Below are 20,028 nucleotides of genomic sequence, written 5' to 3' on the forward strand. Positions count from 1 at the left end.
CTACTCGACAAGACAGACAACGTTGCCGTAAACCTGGCTTAAATGTTAAATGTGATAATAATTTCTATTGTCAGTAAATTTTTCTGATGAAATAGCTTTCGTTTCGGGCATGTTTATTCACCACTTCCTTCGAGTCGTTAGATTATCGATCAAACCGTTTTCGCCTCTTCGTCCTTGTCTATAATGCGGCCGGCGAGGTGTGACACAGAATATAACAGTTGTACAGTACCTTGATTATGTCATAGTACTGACAATTTTATTTAGAACTAAACGTCGACATCTCAGTTAGTATCATATTTAATTTACGGGATACGTGATTCAGTATTGAACATCGATTTCAAACGATGCTGCGTCATCGCTAAAATCTTGTTGTTCCTTCCTACACTAGTACGTGAATATAGTATTTATCTTGACTTTGTACTACTACTCGAAATCGATTTTAGAAACTATAGCCATCCAAATTCCTGCGAAGTACCAGTGATGTGAAGTATAATCTTAAATTTGAGAATAAATGATTAAAACTCACTGTAAACAATCTATATACGATATAAAATATAATATATTATATTATTTAATGGAATTCAAACAATAATATTTTTGGAGTCTAAGTTTCAACTAGGGGCTAAGCCCACCTACTAGAGCCTATATGACAATATAGCTACGGGGAAAATCCCTCTAAAATATTTTGTGCCACTCCGTATACCTTTATATTAGTGGTGTCACTAATATCCGGATTCCAATACTATTCGGATAATCCGGATATTCAAATCCAAATAATAAACGGATAAAATCCGAATTATCCGAATAATCCGAATAATCCGGATATTTTAAACTTGTTGATTAATTATTTGTTATTTAATTTATAAGTATTAGACTGTTTCATTTAAGACGGTAAAAATTAAAATTAAAAAATAATAGTTTGACTCATTGACTCAAAAATGTTAGTAAAGTTATATCATTTTATCATAATATGTTATGGAATTATTTATCGTTGAGAGTATTAAATTATCTCAAACATATTAGGCTTTAATACGTTTTTGCAATGTAAGTTTTATCTTATTGTGGATATTAGTGCTAGATTATATTTTGATTAGATAAAATTATTTCAACTGTCGATTTTATGATCGTTTTAGTCGTAATGGCATTTAATGTTAATTTTCGTTCTGTCTGTATTTTATTCGTCAACTATCAACATCATAAGACAATATTAATATAAATATTTGCTTAATTATTTTATTTTATATTAATATCGTTTGAACAATAACTATGAATCGTAGTAACGTTTGGAAATATTTTAATCACGGTGAAACAAATGAAACAGCGACGTGTAAAATATGTAGTCAAATTTTGAAAAATATGGGGTCTACTTCTTCTTTGTGGTATCACTACAAATCGTGGCATAATACTAATAATGGAATCGATGCAGTACAATTAACTGAGGAGAGGTAAGCCATCATTAATTATTTTATGTTAAAAATAGGTAATACAACTATTATATAATATTCTTTTTAAAATTTCTAAATTTTAAACTTAAGTAGCGAAACAGAACAGATTTCGACATCTTCAGATATGTCATCTTCGACATCAATACCAATTACCAACAGTAGTATCACAACCACCCCAAAAACGTTTAAAGAGATCTCATGTTTCAACTGCAATTAAATTTAGACCTGTAGATAAAAGTCGTGCCGAACTGATTACTCAGAGTATTTGTCAAATGATTACAATGGATATGCTACCATTTAGTACGGTAGAAAACAAAGGATTTCGAAAATTGATGTCAGTTATTGAACCAGACTATAAAGTACCATGTAGAAATACAATCATCGTTCGTATTGAAAAAATGTATGATGATAAAATGATGGAACTAAAGCGTAATCTAGAAAATATAAAAGGTGTAGCATTAAATACGGATGGCTGGACGTCTTTGGCTGTAGATTCTTATATAACAATCACATGTCACTACTTTAATGAAAATTGGGAACTATGTACTCAAGTATTAGGGTTTGAAGAAATGCGAGAAAACCATACGGCAGATAATATACAAGACAGTTTAATTAATATTATTGAAACATGGAATTTAACCGGTAAAGTCATAGGGATAAGTCACGATAATGCTGCAAATGTAACTAATGCTGTACGAAAATTACAAGAACGTGATATTTATTCAAGTCCGTGTGCCGCCCATACATTGCAATTATCTATTAATAAAGGTCTTGAGAATAGAATGTGTAGCCATTTATTAAAATTAGCCTCAGACATAGTTGCTGCTTTTAGGCACTCTCCAAAACGAACAAATGCTTTAGAAAACAAAATCAGTACACTACATAATCAAAATTATTGTTATTATTTAAATATTTAATATTTGCTAAGACATGATCTATATTCTATAATATGAAATAAAACATTATTATAACTACTACCAACTGCATCAACCGTCAACATATTTTTGAAACCTTCCTTTATAATAATTAGATTAGATATTTATATAAACATTTAAATTATTCGAATTATTCGGATTATTCGGATTATTCGGTTATTAAATTTTGGATTCGGATATCCGGATAATCCGGATATCCAAAAATCCGGATTTTTGACATCACTACTTTATATAGCATATTAATATAATACATAATATTTATAGTGTACCTATGTTATATAAATAGTGATCTATGTTTTTACGTGCTTAGTAAAATATTTATGTAGCCACGTAGCCACAGTAAAACATAATAATATCATTATTTTAAAAACATAATATCTATTCTAGTACCTATCTTTATTGCTATATGTAGATTGTAGGTATTATAGCAATAAGTACCTCTTCATATAGTCTATAAAAATACCATGATAATAACATGCACAACTATAATTTTCTGAATTTCTAAGATATCGGTTAGAATTTGGAAAGCATATACGTAGGTGGCTAGGTACATTATTTTTCTTAATTTATTTGTTACGGATTCTATATACGGTTATTCAATTTAAAGTTATGCCATATATTTTATTTTCCGATTTATGGACAGGTTTCGACGAGTTGTGCAAAAGTTTACAGTTTAAATACCTACATATTTTTTAATTTAAACATGGATTATTTATGATATATTATATTTATCTTATTGTTTTTTAGAGTTAACCTATAAAGGGTAAAATTTAAGTTTTTTTGCTGTGTTAAGGAACTAGTTATTTTCACATAGTCATCTTAGGATTTTTTGTAAGTAATTTTGTACACTAGATTATGGTGGTTTTATATTATATATGCATATGTCCTCATCCTAACAAAAAGTACTACGTAACATGATAGTTTACCGTGTTTCTCAAAATCATATATTTGGCTTATATGTATAATTAATTTAATAGGTATTAAAAAGCGTAGGTGATAGAGTAATCCCTTAATCCCTTGAGGTAGACCTCATAATATTGAAGTTTCTTGACTTAAATCACTGTTTATTTGAACTCGTTGTTTGTTATTTTAAAAAATGAACTTCATAAATTGCATACTGTTCCTTGTTATTTACTTATAAATTATAGGTAGGTAACTATTTACTAAACAATACAAGTAATCAATAAACAACTGGATTATCTATCTTCTATTTAAGCAACAGTTATGTTGCAGGTAAATAGTTATTGTTTTATATTTACTAACTAAATCCATTTTTTAATTAAAAAAATACAGTCAAAATAAATTTTTATATACATTTTACAATTCAGGTTTTATAATTATTTACCTCAGATGTTTCTCAAAATTATTATTTAGGCAACTGAAATATGTAGGTCATGTAGGATGATATAGGTCTCATTTAATCAACAATTTTTTTTTAATACCGAATTTGTTAAAATTTTTCACTAATATTATGTGGTCTCTACTTTATAATACCAAATAAATATAGATCCAAATAAACAGTAACACATTTTTTGAGTTCGGAAAGAATTATAAATATACCTTAATACTTTATCAATGGTACTGTTGCAGTAGCTTAGTCTGTGGTTTTATTAAGTCTATATCATTATTAACAAGATAATTCAATTTGACTGGGTATATATTTATGTTTTAATCATTTTTCAAATAATTTAGTTAATATTTAAATATTTGTTAGATTGGGTGGTAATTTGTTTAGCATTGTTCAACTAGCTCCCTTTTTAGTGCATTGATATTGTAACTGAAATTTTAAAGAATTCTGGTATAATAGACAATATTTCTAAATTATTAAAAATGAGTGATCAATGATAATGGCTTAATATAATATGTCAGAAAACAATTTGTTTTACCTAATTAAAGTGAAATTACTTTGTATGTAATTACAAGTTAATAACATTTCTATACATTTATGTTGGCTATTTTAAGATATTTCGATTTATATGCAAGTTATGAGTATTTCAAAATTGTCAAATATTGAGTTAAAGTTAAATATTGTAAAAACCTGGACGTCCAAACTACAAAAACAGATAATATTCTTAACTTTTTTAGTTTATTAGTAATCTATAAGAGCTTTTATTGTTTTTATAATTTCTTCAACAATAATTTAATTTAATTTATCAAATAATACAACGATGGTATTTGAATTTTCAATTTGGCTCAAAATTGTTTCTTATATTTTATATTATCGTTATAGATACCTACATATGTTTTGTGATGTGTTTTTTTAAAGTTAAAGTTAAATCATGGATATTTTTTTTATTTATCTGAAGTGTGAAGTTTTTTCCCTATATTTATTATTAATATTTTTAATTGGTAATTTAGTCTTATAACAGTTAGTGGTGTTTCAAATTATTTTCTAATTACTTTTATAATGGATTAATTTTCGGATTTATCGAGTTCAAATATGTATAATAGCTGTTTTTTGCCATTTTTATAGTGCTAGTTACTTTATTCCTATATTTTAAATAATGTTTTTTAAATTTTTCATTTAATAGCAGTTTCTTCGTTGAGATGTGTAATGCACCTCTATCTATAATTATTTATGTGCAGTATGTGTCTGTATTTTCTATGTAACCATATGTCTACATCATATATTCATATTCAGGTACAAATGTCAAATATTGATACATATCATATGAAGGTACAAAAATTAATTGAATTTGTAAATAATTATACTGTGTATAAATTCTGCCTGACAGTAAGATAAATTACTACTATTGTAAATGTTGCAACGGGGGTGGGAAGATTATGATTAAAATAAAATTTGGCTAGTTGTGTTTTTATATTCAATGTCTACAATTTGTATTCATACCTACTACTTGACATTTGTATGTTTTTAAATTGTAAATACAGTGGACGCCGCTTATAAGACTCACGGATATAAGGTTCAGTCGCTTATTAGACTCAAAATTGTCTGAAACGGTCCGGACGTACCCAAATACGTTATAAAAAATTCGGTTATAAGACTCAACAGTTCGTTTATAAGACTCAAATTTTGTAAAAAAAAAAATGGTAAAAAACAAACATTTTTGGTCAACATTTAGAAGTAAATTAATGTTTTTTGCTTCATTATGCGTGTATGTACAACAAATTGTAAAATTGTATCATCTTTCACATTTTCCAATATACTTCCGGAATATTAGTTTATAACTAAAAAAAAACAAAATCACAATTTTTTTTCATAAATAATAAATAGGTACATTATACAATTATACATACTTTTAATTTTTTTATCAGAATTTTTTTAATTTATTCAATAATTCGTATGTCATAATATGTAATATGTATTAGAGTATTAAAATTAAAGAAAAATATGTAATAAAATAAAATTCATAAATATGTAATTAATTTTTTTTCCCACTTCGCCTATAAGATTCATTCTGTTATAAGACTCACTTTGTGCTGGTCCCAATGTGAGTATTATAAGCGGCGTCCACCGTATATTTCAAGACCAATGTACTCGTTAAATTGTTCAAGTATTAAATTATTTAACGGGAAACTGAAAAATAGCTCTAAACCCATGTACAATTTAATATATAATGATGACATATATAATATTTTTCTTTCTATCAATTAATGCGTCGACTATTACTATTATATACGCTACGTGTACGATGTACAGGTAATTTCTGAGATACATGAGAATTGGATATGTAATTGAGCTGGTGTGTTACATGTGTGGGGCGATATTGAGTTTGAAAGCAATGATAAATCATCGCATTCGCAAATTGTTTCTGAGTGAAGCTTAACACGCTAAATCTATTTTATCAACCACAATGTTGCGTAGTATATATATTTCTGTAGTTTATCTTTCCGTTTAAAGAACTTATCGAGAATATTGGATAATGACTTCTTTTAAGTGTCAATGATATGAGATTTCGGACCAATAGAGGTATTTGGAACTATAGAGATATTGCCATAGTGTCCATAAAAGTGTCAAAAGAAAAAAATCCTGTAAAACTACTTCTTCATCGCACTAGCTCAGTATATAAAATATAAAATGTAATTATAGGTATAATGACAAAATAGGTAATCTATTTCAACGATTTGAAATACTTAAATAAAAATAACTTGCAATTAACCAATTAATTGAAACACACTTTCACAAGTTAAGAAAAAACACATGTTATGTAAAAACAGAATGGTTTTTTTTATGAAATTAAAATATACTTACGATCTTTAAACCTAAAATGGTATGATGAATAATAAATAATTTATAATTTATTAGATTAATAACATTTATAAGTCGAAAAATAAAAAAGCTCTCACAGCCACCAGACAATGAGAATGCTATCAAATTATAATATTTTATTATTGAAAGAAAACTGATTAATTGGTTATTGTTAGTTTAAAAATTAAATTGTATTAAATTTAAAGAAATAATAAAAAATATTCTTATACTACGTAACTAATGGCCTGTGTTGCCAATATTTATTTACGACCAATAAAAAAAAAAAAACCAATATTCTTATAAATTCAAACAACAGTTTAAAAATGTCCTTATCTTGAAATTTCAATAACATAGTTAAGTAAAATGTTATCATTTGCATCAGATCAAAAAAAAATAATAACTTGTTTTAATAATGCATTTATAAATGTGGTACAAAACATGAAAATGTAGATCAGATAAATTAATTTCAATATAAAATGATAAGAAATAACCTTGGGCAAAATTGTAATCGTTTAATTAGAATAAACTTATTTTAATAAATTATATTTTACTTTCGTTCATTTGTTTAGGATAATTTTTTTTTAATCTGCTCTCATAAGACCCAATCTTTCGAAAGTAAAAAGTCAAGTATGTCGTCGTCATAAAACAAAAGCTATCTAATTTTGTTTAGATTTTAAACTCTAAAAAAATAGATGCATTATTTATGTATAATATTTTTAAATTATATAAAAACATTTAACATCATAAATATTATGATATAGGTAACATTTTTGTTCTCATGATTTTATGAACATAAATATTTTTCAAGTTTTTATTTAACCATTCAAGTTTTCAATGAATAGCTTAAAACTTATAATTTATATTACTATATATTAATATATCATGTATAATTTTGAATCCTATTACTTCTTGTTTATACATATTACATATATATTAAACTGAATTACTCTACGTCATACTGAAACCTTACTAATTAAATAAACGTACTTAATATAAAAACAAAATGCAATAATTGTATACATATTTTACCCCCCACTAAAAATGTGTCTTTCGTTGTAGTCAAATGTATTGGTTTTGTTTATTTGTTTTAAAGATAAATTATGAAAATAAAAACTTAATGAATGAACAATCAAGATTTCGAGTTTACTGTTTACTTTTCAGTATAGTAAAAAGTATCATTTTATTAACTAGTAAACGTTCTGAATATATTACAAAATAATAATATTATTGTCATAGGATATGAAAATAACAAAATATAAAATAATGTGTTGGGGCTTTCATCAATAACAACTCATAAATTATAATATTCATGTCTGCACACACATTATAAGTACTATTTTTATGATACAATGCATAGTTAAAATGATTCGAATGGTTAAAAAAAACATTTTAATTATTATTATTAAAATATTAAATACATGCATTATGCGTGCATACAAACTAAAACACGTAAGGAATGAGACTGATCCATCATTCTATCAAGACATTATTATAATAAGTAGGTACCTATAATAATATTATAACCCTCTCTACACTAGTCACATTTATGTTCACAACGACAAGTTGAAATTATTATAGTTATATAGGTACCTATATTTATCACTCCACGCGGAACAGTTAATTCTTCATTTTAATTGTATTAATCACAAATACAGGTTTTTTCCGATATTTTCATTTTACGATATTATTAAACCTACTACAATATTAAATATAGATACCCATATTTTCCTATATCTTTATCTATTAATATAGATAATAATTAATGATCGATAACTTATATTTATGGGGGCATTGATTCAAAATATATAATGAATTAATAAATATCTAAGTAAAAACATTTTAAAATAATAGAGTTTAAAAAATTTCCCGTAATTGAAGAAAATTTCCTTTACCTGACCGAGTTAAAACTTTGTTTGAAAATGAGATATATATCCATAAATTTCACATTCAACAATCAGCAAAATTAATCAAACTAAGGTGATAAAATACTGAAATAATTGTACAAGTGGAATACTTTCCATCATAAAAATTTAGCTTAAAAGTGAAGATAAGTTTGTTTAAAATAAAACATAGGTGTATAATAGGTATGTAGGTAATTTTAATATATAGAAACAAATAATATTTCATTATTTCCTTTTTTACCTTACATTCAATGTAGGCGCATACCTACATACCTTCTTCCAATAATTTAAATTATATAATATTGCAATATAAATCCACAATAATGAAATTCAATTAGCTGAGACGTGCGCAGTCTGTTCATTATTTTTCTTGTGTAGGGGCAACACTACCAACATTCAATAATAATCACAAACTTTTATACCGCTAACGAAATTGATAAATATTATTAGCATTATTGATTAGTGATTATATTATTGCAAAATAATTGTATTATCCATGTTAACAAACAGCATTGTGTATTCTTGAGCTTTCGGTAGGTAAAGCGACAAAAAAAGAAGAATATATTATATAACAGAAAACAAAAACCAGCAAATACGAAAATAACATAAAATTTACATAACATTGAACCGAATGGAATTAATATTCACGACGAATAGCACAATAATAATAATAATAATAATATTAATAATTGTTCGATTAAATAGTAGGAATACACACTTATCAACACACACGTGAATTTGACAAATGGTATAATATTATAACGTGATCATGTGAGCATGTCATCGTTTCAAAAATACAACGGTAAAAGACAATTGGATTGCGATTGAAAAAAAAAATTGAATTCTGAAATAGACGTTTTATTATTATTAATTTTTTTTTTTTTAATGAAGTATTTATGATTTTGTATGGTGTGGGTGGAAAAAAAATAATTCAGGTTGCACACCGCTGGTAGAACAATACGAACACGGTCGTAAAATTTCGGTTAGGTAGGTACCTACGGTGTTCGAGAGATGAAAAACGAGGGATTTTCTAGTGGCGCTCAATCGTATGCACAACTTTCCGATGCATACGATGACGATTGTACGAATTAATTTTACAGGTTGGGAGGAGGGATTCGGTGTTTCCCGACTGATTGAAACAAACTAATTCGGGTCGCGTTTGTTTGTTTTGTCCGTAACGTTGTTATTGAATTACATAAGGATCGGCCGAGCTCTTCTGGAACATGGATTCGAATGCGCGTGTTCCTTTTCCTGTGTAAAACAACTCGCACGTCTCCGTCCTTTGGCGGTGGTTCGTTAAAATTAAAATATGACCAAGTGGTTTCGATGTTATTTATTTATTGTTATTTTTTTTTTTTTAACTATACGAGTACAAAATTCCAAACAACCTCCATAAATTATTCGTTTTCTGGAAAATAGCTTTGACTGCAAAACCACACGAAAAACTCACACAAGGTCTACTAATGGCCGCGACCTTAGAACATAATATGCGCTCAGCATATACCTACAATATAAACTATTTAATCTTTTTTTTTACACCATCGGTCAAAGCCCCCCGCTGAACGTATTTTAAGCGCACGGACGTTATATTATGTAAGTACCTACCTATCTACCGCATTAAACCATAATGTAATATTTGTAAGTGTCGTATAATATTGTACGCACGCAGTTTGAGTCAAATATTATATTATTTACTCCCAATTGCATGACGTACAAAATTGATTGATTATTAATCAAAACCTTACCAACGATTGATAAGCCATTTGTTTGGATTTTTTTTCTTAATGTTAATAACTGCCTCGGTGACTAGGGATATTGGCTACAAGAAATTCAACATAATTATTACATTAAGGAATACATTGTCACACTATTTAACTATATAGTGAAAGAAAAAAATAATACTAACAAAATTAATAGTAATTTTAAATTATAGATGAATACATTATACAATTATAGTACATATTATATGGATACATTTCTAAACTGTTTAGATTTAATAAAATAATAATCAGGGAGTACTCAATTTTGAATATAAGCAGAAATTATTATAGAGAGAATATTTTTCGGGTTTTATTAATAATGCTCAACATTTGTGAAAATAGAGAAAATAGATTAAAAAGATTATAAAAAATAAAAACCTTTCAGTTTTATATCAAAAAAAAATTTAAAAAATATTAATTTAACTAAAATTTCCATCATCGATATTAAATATTTTAAAACAAAAAAATAATAAAATAATGAGCTACTCTGCTGTGCAGTGGGTGTCGAGTGTATCTCGTAATTAAGTATCTACTGTAATAGATATTTTAGGTGACGGTGGTCACCTTAAATTGGTAAGGATATTTTCTCATATATTTAAACTGCTATCAGTAACTTATTTTACTACTCGTATTATAGAAATACAATAAATTGAATTATTCTAAACATTCTATTTATTATATCGGCAATTATTCTAATAGTTTAACTATATTCAAACTGTAATGTTAGGTATTCAATTTAACGTTGAGAATAGGTTAGTGGTATAAATACAGATTTTAACCTTAAAATGAATCTAAGCATTTTGAAGACTCTATTATGCTTAGTGCAAAGTATAATAAATAATAAGAAATGCAAAAGTTTCAAATCCTCACAAATATTTTTGAATTACAAAAACATGAAATAAAACCTTAAATTTTTATTTTTTATTTACACAACGAATGTTGTAAAAGTATTATGATCTTCAGATGTGTTAAAATATAAATGTTGAAATATTATAAATTTTTTTAAATTTTAGCCTTTATGTAACATGGTATTACATTTTTGAGTCTAGGCTATTTACATTTTATAAATGTTCAACAACAAAATGGATTTAAAATTATAACGATTTTGACAAATGTTGAACTTTAAACACTTATATTACAGGAAAAAATTGATGATTTTTAATATCTTTAAATGGATTATAAAATCAACTTATGTGGAATATTGTGTTAAACGTTTAAGCCTTTTTACCGAGCCTATAAATGATGATTAATACTTTAAAATAACTTAGAAATTACAAATGCATATAATTATATGCCTATAAATAGCTTAAAATTACTCTGAATATTTTAAAACATGAAATCTAAGTTTAAAAATATAGTCACCTACTCACCTGTATATTTTCATTTTTAACCTTTGGTTTGTATATGATTATAGCACTGCACAATAAAGTTTTAATATGTTCAATAACAATGTACTTCGGTTATCGCATAGTAAATCTGCCAATATATTTGTATAGATGAAAAAACTACGTTTGATGAGATTTTCCTTGAGATGTAAATAAAATAAAATTTGGTTATGTAGTATACTATTATTGTACGAGTATATCATTAATTATATATATTAGTATAATTAAATTTTGCGTATTATACGTAGTAGTCTATACCATCATCGATAACTATATGCATAATATAAAATACAATGTTTATTGTTTCCAGTTATTTAATCATTTAAAAATGTATTTCGATTAAAAAAGAATATTTCGTTTTGAGAATTTTAAAACAATTTATTTTGGTATAAAATAATAAAAAAAATAATAATAATTAATAATAAAATATCTGTAATTATACTGAAAATGACTAAAATGCATTTATAAAAACAAATAAGGCCAAACATGCGGAATAAAATTTTTATATTTTAGTACTACGACGCGTGAAATGAATTTTGTACTCTAAAAGCATTGATTTAGAGCTTCCCCAAAAAAATGCAATTTGCATTAAAATCCGTGCCCTACTCACAACCTAATAAATAATATTTTTTCGCTTACAACAAAATTTATTCTAGTAGCTCGAATAACCTACAGCTTAATATACTTTTTAGTTTTTACAAAAAATTTAATCGTTATTGTTTCTTTTGATCTTTTTTAAAAATTTACTTTCCTTGAAAAATATATTTTCTTTTTATATTTAAAAATAAATGTATGTTTTTATATCAGGTCAGTTGAATAAAAATAAACAATCTTTTTAATTACATCCAAGTAAAAGTGTAAACCTTAAATATTCTAAGTATAATGTAACATTAATGTCGTTCAATATACATTTTATGTTCTTATAATATTGTATAAAAGTTATTGTGTAAATAATATACATAGTTACCGTTCTGTATCTTGTGTTTCAAATATTGCATAATACGACTTTATTGGTGTTTAAAATGAATTTGGATATTATAATGTACCTAGTAGTATGTTCGAAGTATAAAACATCCAACTTCACTATTTGGATTTTGTTTTTATTCAAAAACTTCAATTACAATAAATAAGTATAACTAGGTATATCTCTATACTCAGAAATTATTAAAATAATTATTTTTAGAAATAAAACGAAAATCTATATTTATTTAACCTTTTTATTATAATGCAATAAATACTATATTTGTGTGTTATTCATATGTTTAGTATAGTTTATTAGGTATTTACTATAAATTAAGTATTATAATAATGTACAATTACCTACCTTTTATTAAAGATAATTTGTTAAAAGAACTTAATAATTATGTATCTTTAATACTCATTGCATGTACATTTACATTAAAATAAACAATATTTAAAAACCTAATAATAATATAAAGAAGTTTATTTCGTATCTTCTTTCACCCTTTTTTTTTAAACAAATTTAATTTTTTTGTAATCCCAGATAATTTAAAAATCATAAAATATAATATAGTATTTGCTTTTATCGATCTGATTACTTGTGATATTAATTTTAAATTGCTCATCTTGCATGATCAAATACTATATTTTATAGTATTAAACATTTTAAATTATTCTAGTAACTGCTTATGAGTTGATATAATTTTATTAAGTATAAGCTATAAATCTTCTCTGAGGTATCATAATAATAATTTAAGTATATTTTATAATTTTTTACATGCTAGTTAGTTTTTTTTATTTGTTGAAATGACATAATAAAAAAAATATACTTTTATAATGCTGTTCCTCCGTAATGGGTAATTTATTTTGAAATCTTGTAAAATTCACATCGTAAACCAAGAACCTTAAAACTTTTTACCGATTCTTTTAAAATTCTAATGTAACAGAAGTAACTATTATACAACGACTCAACGTATTTCACGTACGTGTCCCAGACTTCCAAGTTCCCCACATTCTTTTTTAATTTTCATAAATGGAGACACGTTTGTAAATATTCCTGAAATATTTTTTCACATTTGAAAGTTTAAGTAAGTCTCTCAAATGAATTAAATAGTTTAAACCACGAGGCGCAAATATTGACGAAGTCGTTGGTACTTGCAAAAATGCAAAATACCTACTGGGTGATACAGTCGGCTACTTATATATTAATTTTGATTCAAAATTTTGAAGACATTGGATATTTATAATTTAAATGTATAGTTTTGATTTATACACAAACAATTTAAAAAAAAATAAGAAACTTAAAAAAAATGTACATAATAACAATGTCAGTTAAATTTGAACTTAAAAAGCTAAAATAAATATAACTTGAAACTACACTTTTTAAATATTTAATATGTATAAATATCCAAAATATTTTATATCCAGAAAATGTTAATCTAAATATTGGTTTAATATATAGTCTTCACCACATATTAAATTCATTTTCGAATAATAATAAAAACTTGTTTTCTTTAAAATTGTTATTTTTTGAATAATTTTTTTTCTCAATTATTTAAAAAAAACTTCTATTTTAATATTCTATTTACTTCGATTCAAATTTGTGAGATATCAACGATTCTATATTAAAAGAAAATATATTTTTAAATTATAAGTAATATTAGGAATAATGCACCTTATTGAATCAATCATTGATGAATATTTGGGTGGTCAGTGGTCGGGTGACCTATCTGAAGATAAGCAGCCAGTGAAACGATTTAACGAGCTTGATAAGTAGCAACTGGTGATCATCCACTCCTGTCTTCCGACATGTCTTAAACTAAGCTTAGTTTCAAAATAATTTGTTGGTTTATATTTTTATTTAATTTATTCATAAAATGTTTTTATTGAAACTGCTTACTTATTTAACAAATATTATAAATTTATAAAATATGTGTCGAGTGTTGAGTATTGAATTTATTTAAATAAAACATTAACGTTTAATACAATAAATAATTGTCCCTCTGTTTGGTACTGAAAATTAAATGTTTTCATAATAGTGATTTAGTTAATTGATATTTTCTTTTGTCTTAACAATATTTGTAAACACAAAGCAGAAGAGGGTATATTTTATAGATTATTGAACAATGTTTAATTATAAAACAACACTGCAAAGCCCTTTATAATTCTGTTTTAATTAATTTAAAATGCTCAAATTATAATTAATAAATATGTTCATACACGATCGTAGAATCAAATATTGAAACATGTCAAACTCAAATACACAGACCAGTTTTATTTCTTTGATACATATCTACGTTACGAAACTGTGACTTCAACAGCCATTATTATGGTTGTTCGCAATACAAATTTAGAAGTATAATAATTTGAGTGTTAATTATTTTCCACATTTCACTCGTTTCTGTATTTCAATATTTTTTTTTTAAGCCATAAACATGAAAGTATCTACATTTATAGTGAATAGTTATTTTTAAATATTATTATTTACTAAATATGTATGCATTTTATAAACATAATATATTCTGACTAATTCTACAGATCATATTAATTTGAACGCAGAAAACATTTGAATTTTAGATGTTTATAATAATCAAACACGTTCTCGGATTCACTAACACATTCTAAGAACGTATAATTCAGTATAACAACTAACAAATAATGACGTTTATCTGATCATATTATATATTTTTTTTTTTTAAGTAAGAGGATTAAAATTATGCATATACTTCTGTATATGCGAGTATAAAAACAATAATAATATTGCGACTTATTTTTAGTAAATAAATAAAAATGTGTTTATGTCCCTACCCTACATAATAGCGTTATACGTAGAAATTAATATTATGTTTAGTAGTTACGTACATTGTGACTATCAATCTTTTTTTCATTGGTACATATACCACTATATCCTTCCATACGTGTTGAATATAATATTGACTGTGAGATATTTCAAGCATCCTCGACCTTTTTGATTTGCTCAGGCGGAGGACAGAGCCTTCAATTTACTGTATCCAAATTTCGGGTCACGCGTTTCACACGGTGTAGTGTTGTAAGTTCAGGATTTTCATATTGGAATCGTGAGCGCTGCTATTCGTCTACGTCATGTTTTCGGGCTCCTATTTAGTGTTTCTATATCGTAATGTCTTGTGTACTCGTTTCGCGTTGAACATATCTGTTTTAAGCCGCTTAAACTTCCCGGAGTCGCATTGCAGAGGGTCTCCTAGAGTTTAAACTCAGAAAACCTTATACGGTTATATACTGCGTTCTTACATTGATAGACGTATATATATATATGTTATATAAGATTCCCTGCTTGCAGTCATATTATGGATCAGTAAAACATTTCTTTTTATTCTTTCGATCGTGTTGAAAAGTTTTTCCTGTATTTATCTTATTAAGTGTGTTCTTAACATCAACATTGAACTCTCTTCTTAACTAAGTTTTTTATTTGAGCAGATGAAAAAATTGCAGACTATACTAATAACATTTTCCTCTCAAATATATTGAATATAGCTTTATAAGTAGGTAGCAAACTTTAAAAAAAAATTCTGTGTCGGTGAATATGATCTTTAAAGTTTCTGCTCATCATTCAATGACCAATGCTACTTTTTGTGTTCTCTTTCCGTCCTCTAAAAGTGTAACAATAATAAAAAGTCATGTTCGTCTACTTTGTGAACGCACTTCACCAACGACGATCCAACTTTCACTTATTGTCAAAGTCCAAATCATATAAATTTGGCCATCACAAGCAAGCGCATCATCTCAAAGTATTTTCTGGTAATTTAATATAATGCATACGTCGGACGATGGTATTTGGGTGCAAGTATAAATCTTTGTCATGAATTCAGGATACAATTTTTTTTTATGTGTTATGAGTACTCAAAATCGAATCATAATTTTTATTTATTGCTACCATCATAATATAACAGTTGACGAGTGCAATGTATGTTATAATAGATTACTATTTCACTGTGCACGTGTAGGTTTTTATATTCCTATCATAGTGTTATCATTTACAGATGATCATTCTCCGGTTGAAGGCTGTAAGGTAAATCGGGTGGTAAGTAGGCGGCGAAGGTCCATCGCACGCGGTACATATATACAATCCCGCAATAATGTATAATGTTGTCGAATAGTTTGGTGACCGCCGTGCCGTTCAAACTCCGCACGGAAAAGTATGGCGAAACTAAATCGGTCCGGTGCAAAATGTCACGGGTTTCGTTTTCCGACCGGTCCTCGCATACTTACGCGCTATCCCGAGGACCGCATACCGCGTTAACATTGTTTATTAACCAAGTTCCCGGGATAGTTATATATTCGGCGGTGGCGTAGGGACAAAACGTTAATTGCCAAACACGGGGAGCGGCGGCCTGAGTCAAACAGTTCTCAGTGACTCGAACTCCTGCAGGGTAAGGACGGGGTGCATATAACTGTGGCCTGTGGAAATATTATTATCACTGTAATACTACTATTACTCCTATTAGTAATAGACCACTACTTCTACCTTATATAAGTCGCTACTACACGGTACCCACGTGTAGAAATAACACGCTCAATTAGCGTTTTCAGATGTGACCGGAAACCACGATCGCACCAAAAGACCGCACTGTAGTGTGTTCTATACTTATACAACATTGTGTTATTGGACTTAAATATTGTTGCGGTCGACAAGGCCGTGTCCGGGCGGGTGCGCGGTTGATTCAATAACGTCCACATTTTATGATCGTGTTATTATTAGTTATTACAGTACATAATACGATACTTAATGATTAATGAGTGTGACGAGAGCGATAAGCTTAACAAATATTTACTTATATAGAATTGCATCTAACGCGTTAAACGCCTACCACGAATTTTTAATGCAGAACACGCAACAGCTTCCATTGCAGTATATATTTTTTTAAAGACTATAGTATATAATGTGATGCCGGTAACATGCAGAGACTGGTTGGCTGATTTGGGACTTTAGACATCAATAAACAGATAAAACAAATACATAATGATAAAAGATCACCCTTGTTGCCTCCATCGATATCAACATCGGGGATGAAAACTCTAATATCAGCAATTTATGACATTTTTTATTTTACTTATATGTCATTTGTTTTTTTCGTGCTTACTGCTTAACGATTGTTCTCCACATTAGCCAGTCTATAATCTATATTATGTAGTATCGATGCGTACATTTAACACTTATATATATATTTGTTGACTTGTAATGTTATGGATTCGTGAATGCAACTTAAGTCGTAATTCGTATATCATGATATTATGTGTGATATGCTCGTGTTTTGGATTAAGTGCCAACGACTAGGTAAATGTTCATTTTAAACACACCACACCTATAGGTAATATTCTGTATCTGCGGACTGCGACCTGTTCGTAACTGATCACACTACATTAATATATTGGATAATATTAAATCATATGGTATACGCTTATAGTATGTACAATATACATGTTTTTGAATATTATATTAAAGGCATTAGGAACTATGTGTATAATGTATCAAGTTCGCGTTGCACCTCCGACGAATTTGTCAAAGTCAATAAGTCCAAAATAACCAGTAACGATTTATAAATAATTCACGTTCAGCAAACGGGAATATTATTATACATAATACATATACTAAATGCATTGAATAAAGTAATAAATAGATGCGATTAATAACACGACGTGTCGCAGTGCTTCAGTTTGAAATAAACAAAATTATTTTAATAAATATCCACCATTAGTCAAAAGAAAAACTATACTGTTGTGTAGGCAAAAAATTGTAGTCAACTTTCCCGTTTTTGATGTTGGTCGAGGGCGAAAAACTCAAAAATTATATACGGACATGCTTTTATTAACATCGCTGATATAACCGTGACCGTCGAGCACAATTATATGCCACGTCCCCTGTTAATTATCATAGTAAACGGTTTGTATCTAACTTATGGACCACGTGGTCAAGTTTTTAGTTATAGAATAACACGTGATATATTCAACGAATGACGTGATTATAATATTATTGTCTAATCGTTCACACCCCACTTGTCGTTTATGTAAGGTGAACTATTTCGAAGGAAACTCGTCGCAATTAATTATATATACAAACGCACAGTAAGCATTTTAGCTGTTGACTGTCATAGTCGCTGGCGACAATGGCCAATGGGATAGATATTGTTCTCACTCTCTTAATGGCGGTCGTGTTGGCTTTTAGAATGTTGTCAGGGAGCTATTGTTCAACTGAGTCAATGTTATATTATAATATTATATTGTATATGATACATAATATACTATAAATATTATACACATTACACTTATATCGATATACAATGGCATGAATAATATTCTCATATCTACCTATCACATTTACCAGTCTCAACAATATTGTTCTTTAATTATATTATCCATATTTTTTTTAAATTTTAGGCTACTTTTTTCCGTTTTTCTACCGTCAGCAGAGGATGCCCTGTTTGAACTACTTCTCTGCTGCCATAGTTTATTGATAAATACAATAAATTTAAGTATTCAACACTTAATTGAGATATTTATTTATTTAATAATTTAGTAAGGCTTCAACGACAAAGATTTTTAGCCTGCATTAACTAGATATTTATTGTTTACTTCTTTACTTGCATGTCAATTTTGATTTGATTATTTACTATTATTTTAAATATATAATTTTAAATAAACATAAAGTAAAAATCATTGGTTTTCGTTTGATACGATTTAAATTAGTACATATATACTTTATCAATTTACGAACATCAAAACAATCCATGTTCGGTAGGTACCTACATTACATAAATTGTATTAAGTGTACTAAAAACATTCAAAATGTACAGGTACCTAATTACGAATATTAGTAGGTATAAGTACTTAAGCTTAAGTAAATGCGCTCATCCTTTCTCCCCATTGTGTTTAAACATTTATAGAACTATTGATCCGAAACATTTAGTGTTGTTAAATTGTACGACACAGTTAATTATGAATAAAAGATTGGTAGTTCGTGTTGACAGTCTGGTCAACTTTGGAAATATTTTTAACAAACATATTTACGAATGGCGTATATGTATTGATTAAAATGCTATGTGAATATTATAATATAGTGTTAAAGATTTATGAACAAAGTGCAAAAGACACGTGGAATACCGACCGATTACGAAAAAAAAAATCCTAAAAGGTTGGAGAGCGCAAAAAAAAAAGGAAAACCCCGTTTTTGGAAATCATTCAACTACATTGAATTCGGAAATGAGACGGAGGGGAAAAAGGTTGAAAATGTTTATTCAAACGTCGATTTTCAAACGTTTTACACGTTTAACCCCCTTTCTTGGCATAAACTCTACTTCAGCCTTTATTGAAACACGGCCATACGTGTGCACCTTGGTCGTTGGCGTAATTCCCTTGTTGGACTTTGCGGGGGATCCGACGAATAATTGTCATCTGTCCC

The 20,028-nt window shown here is 27.4% G+C and overlaps 1 protein-coding gene across 1 annotated transcript; it reads left to right on the top strand.

Annotated features, from left to right (window-relative positions):
- The first annotated feature begins 1,356 nt into the window (after positions 1–1,356).
- Positions 1,357–2,362, top strand: LOC111034060 (zinc finger BED domain-containing protein 4-like). The gene is made up of 2 exons (XM_022315087.1): positions 1,357–1,445; positions 1,552–2,362. Exons 1-2 carry the CDS (start codon positions 1,357–1,359, stop codon positions 2,360–2,362), a joined length of 900 nt encoding a protein of 299 aa, XP_022170779.1.
- The last annotated feature ends 17,666 nt before the right edge of the window (positions 2,363–20,028 follow it).

The sequence above is a fragment of the Myzus persicae genome, unplaced genomic scaffold (genome assembly GCF_001856785.1).
Source record: "Myzus persicae strain clone G006 unplaced genomic scaffold, MPER_G0061.0, whole genome shotgun sequence".
Lineage (NCBI taxonomy): Eukaryota > Metazoa > Arthropoda > Insecta > Hemiptera > Aphididae > Myzus > Myzus persicae.

What these genes read in the sequence shown, in the direction of transcription:
- LOC111034060 (XM_022315087.1), top strand. Translation starts at nt 1,357, where the DNA reads ATGGGGTCTACTTCTTCTTTGTGGTATCACTACAAATCGTGGCATAAT. An exon ending in GTACAATTAACTGAGGAGAG is followed by an intron (nt 1,446 to 1,551) that starts GTAAGCCATCAT and finishes GAAACAGAACAG; the next exon opens with ATTTCGACATCTTCAGATAT.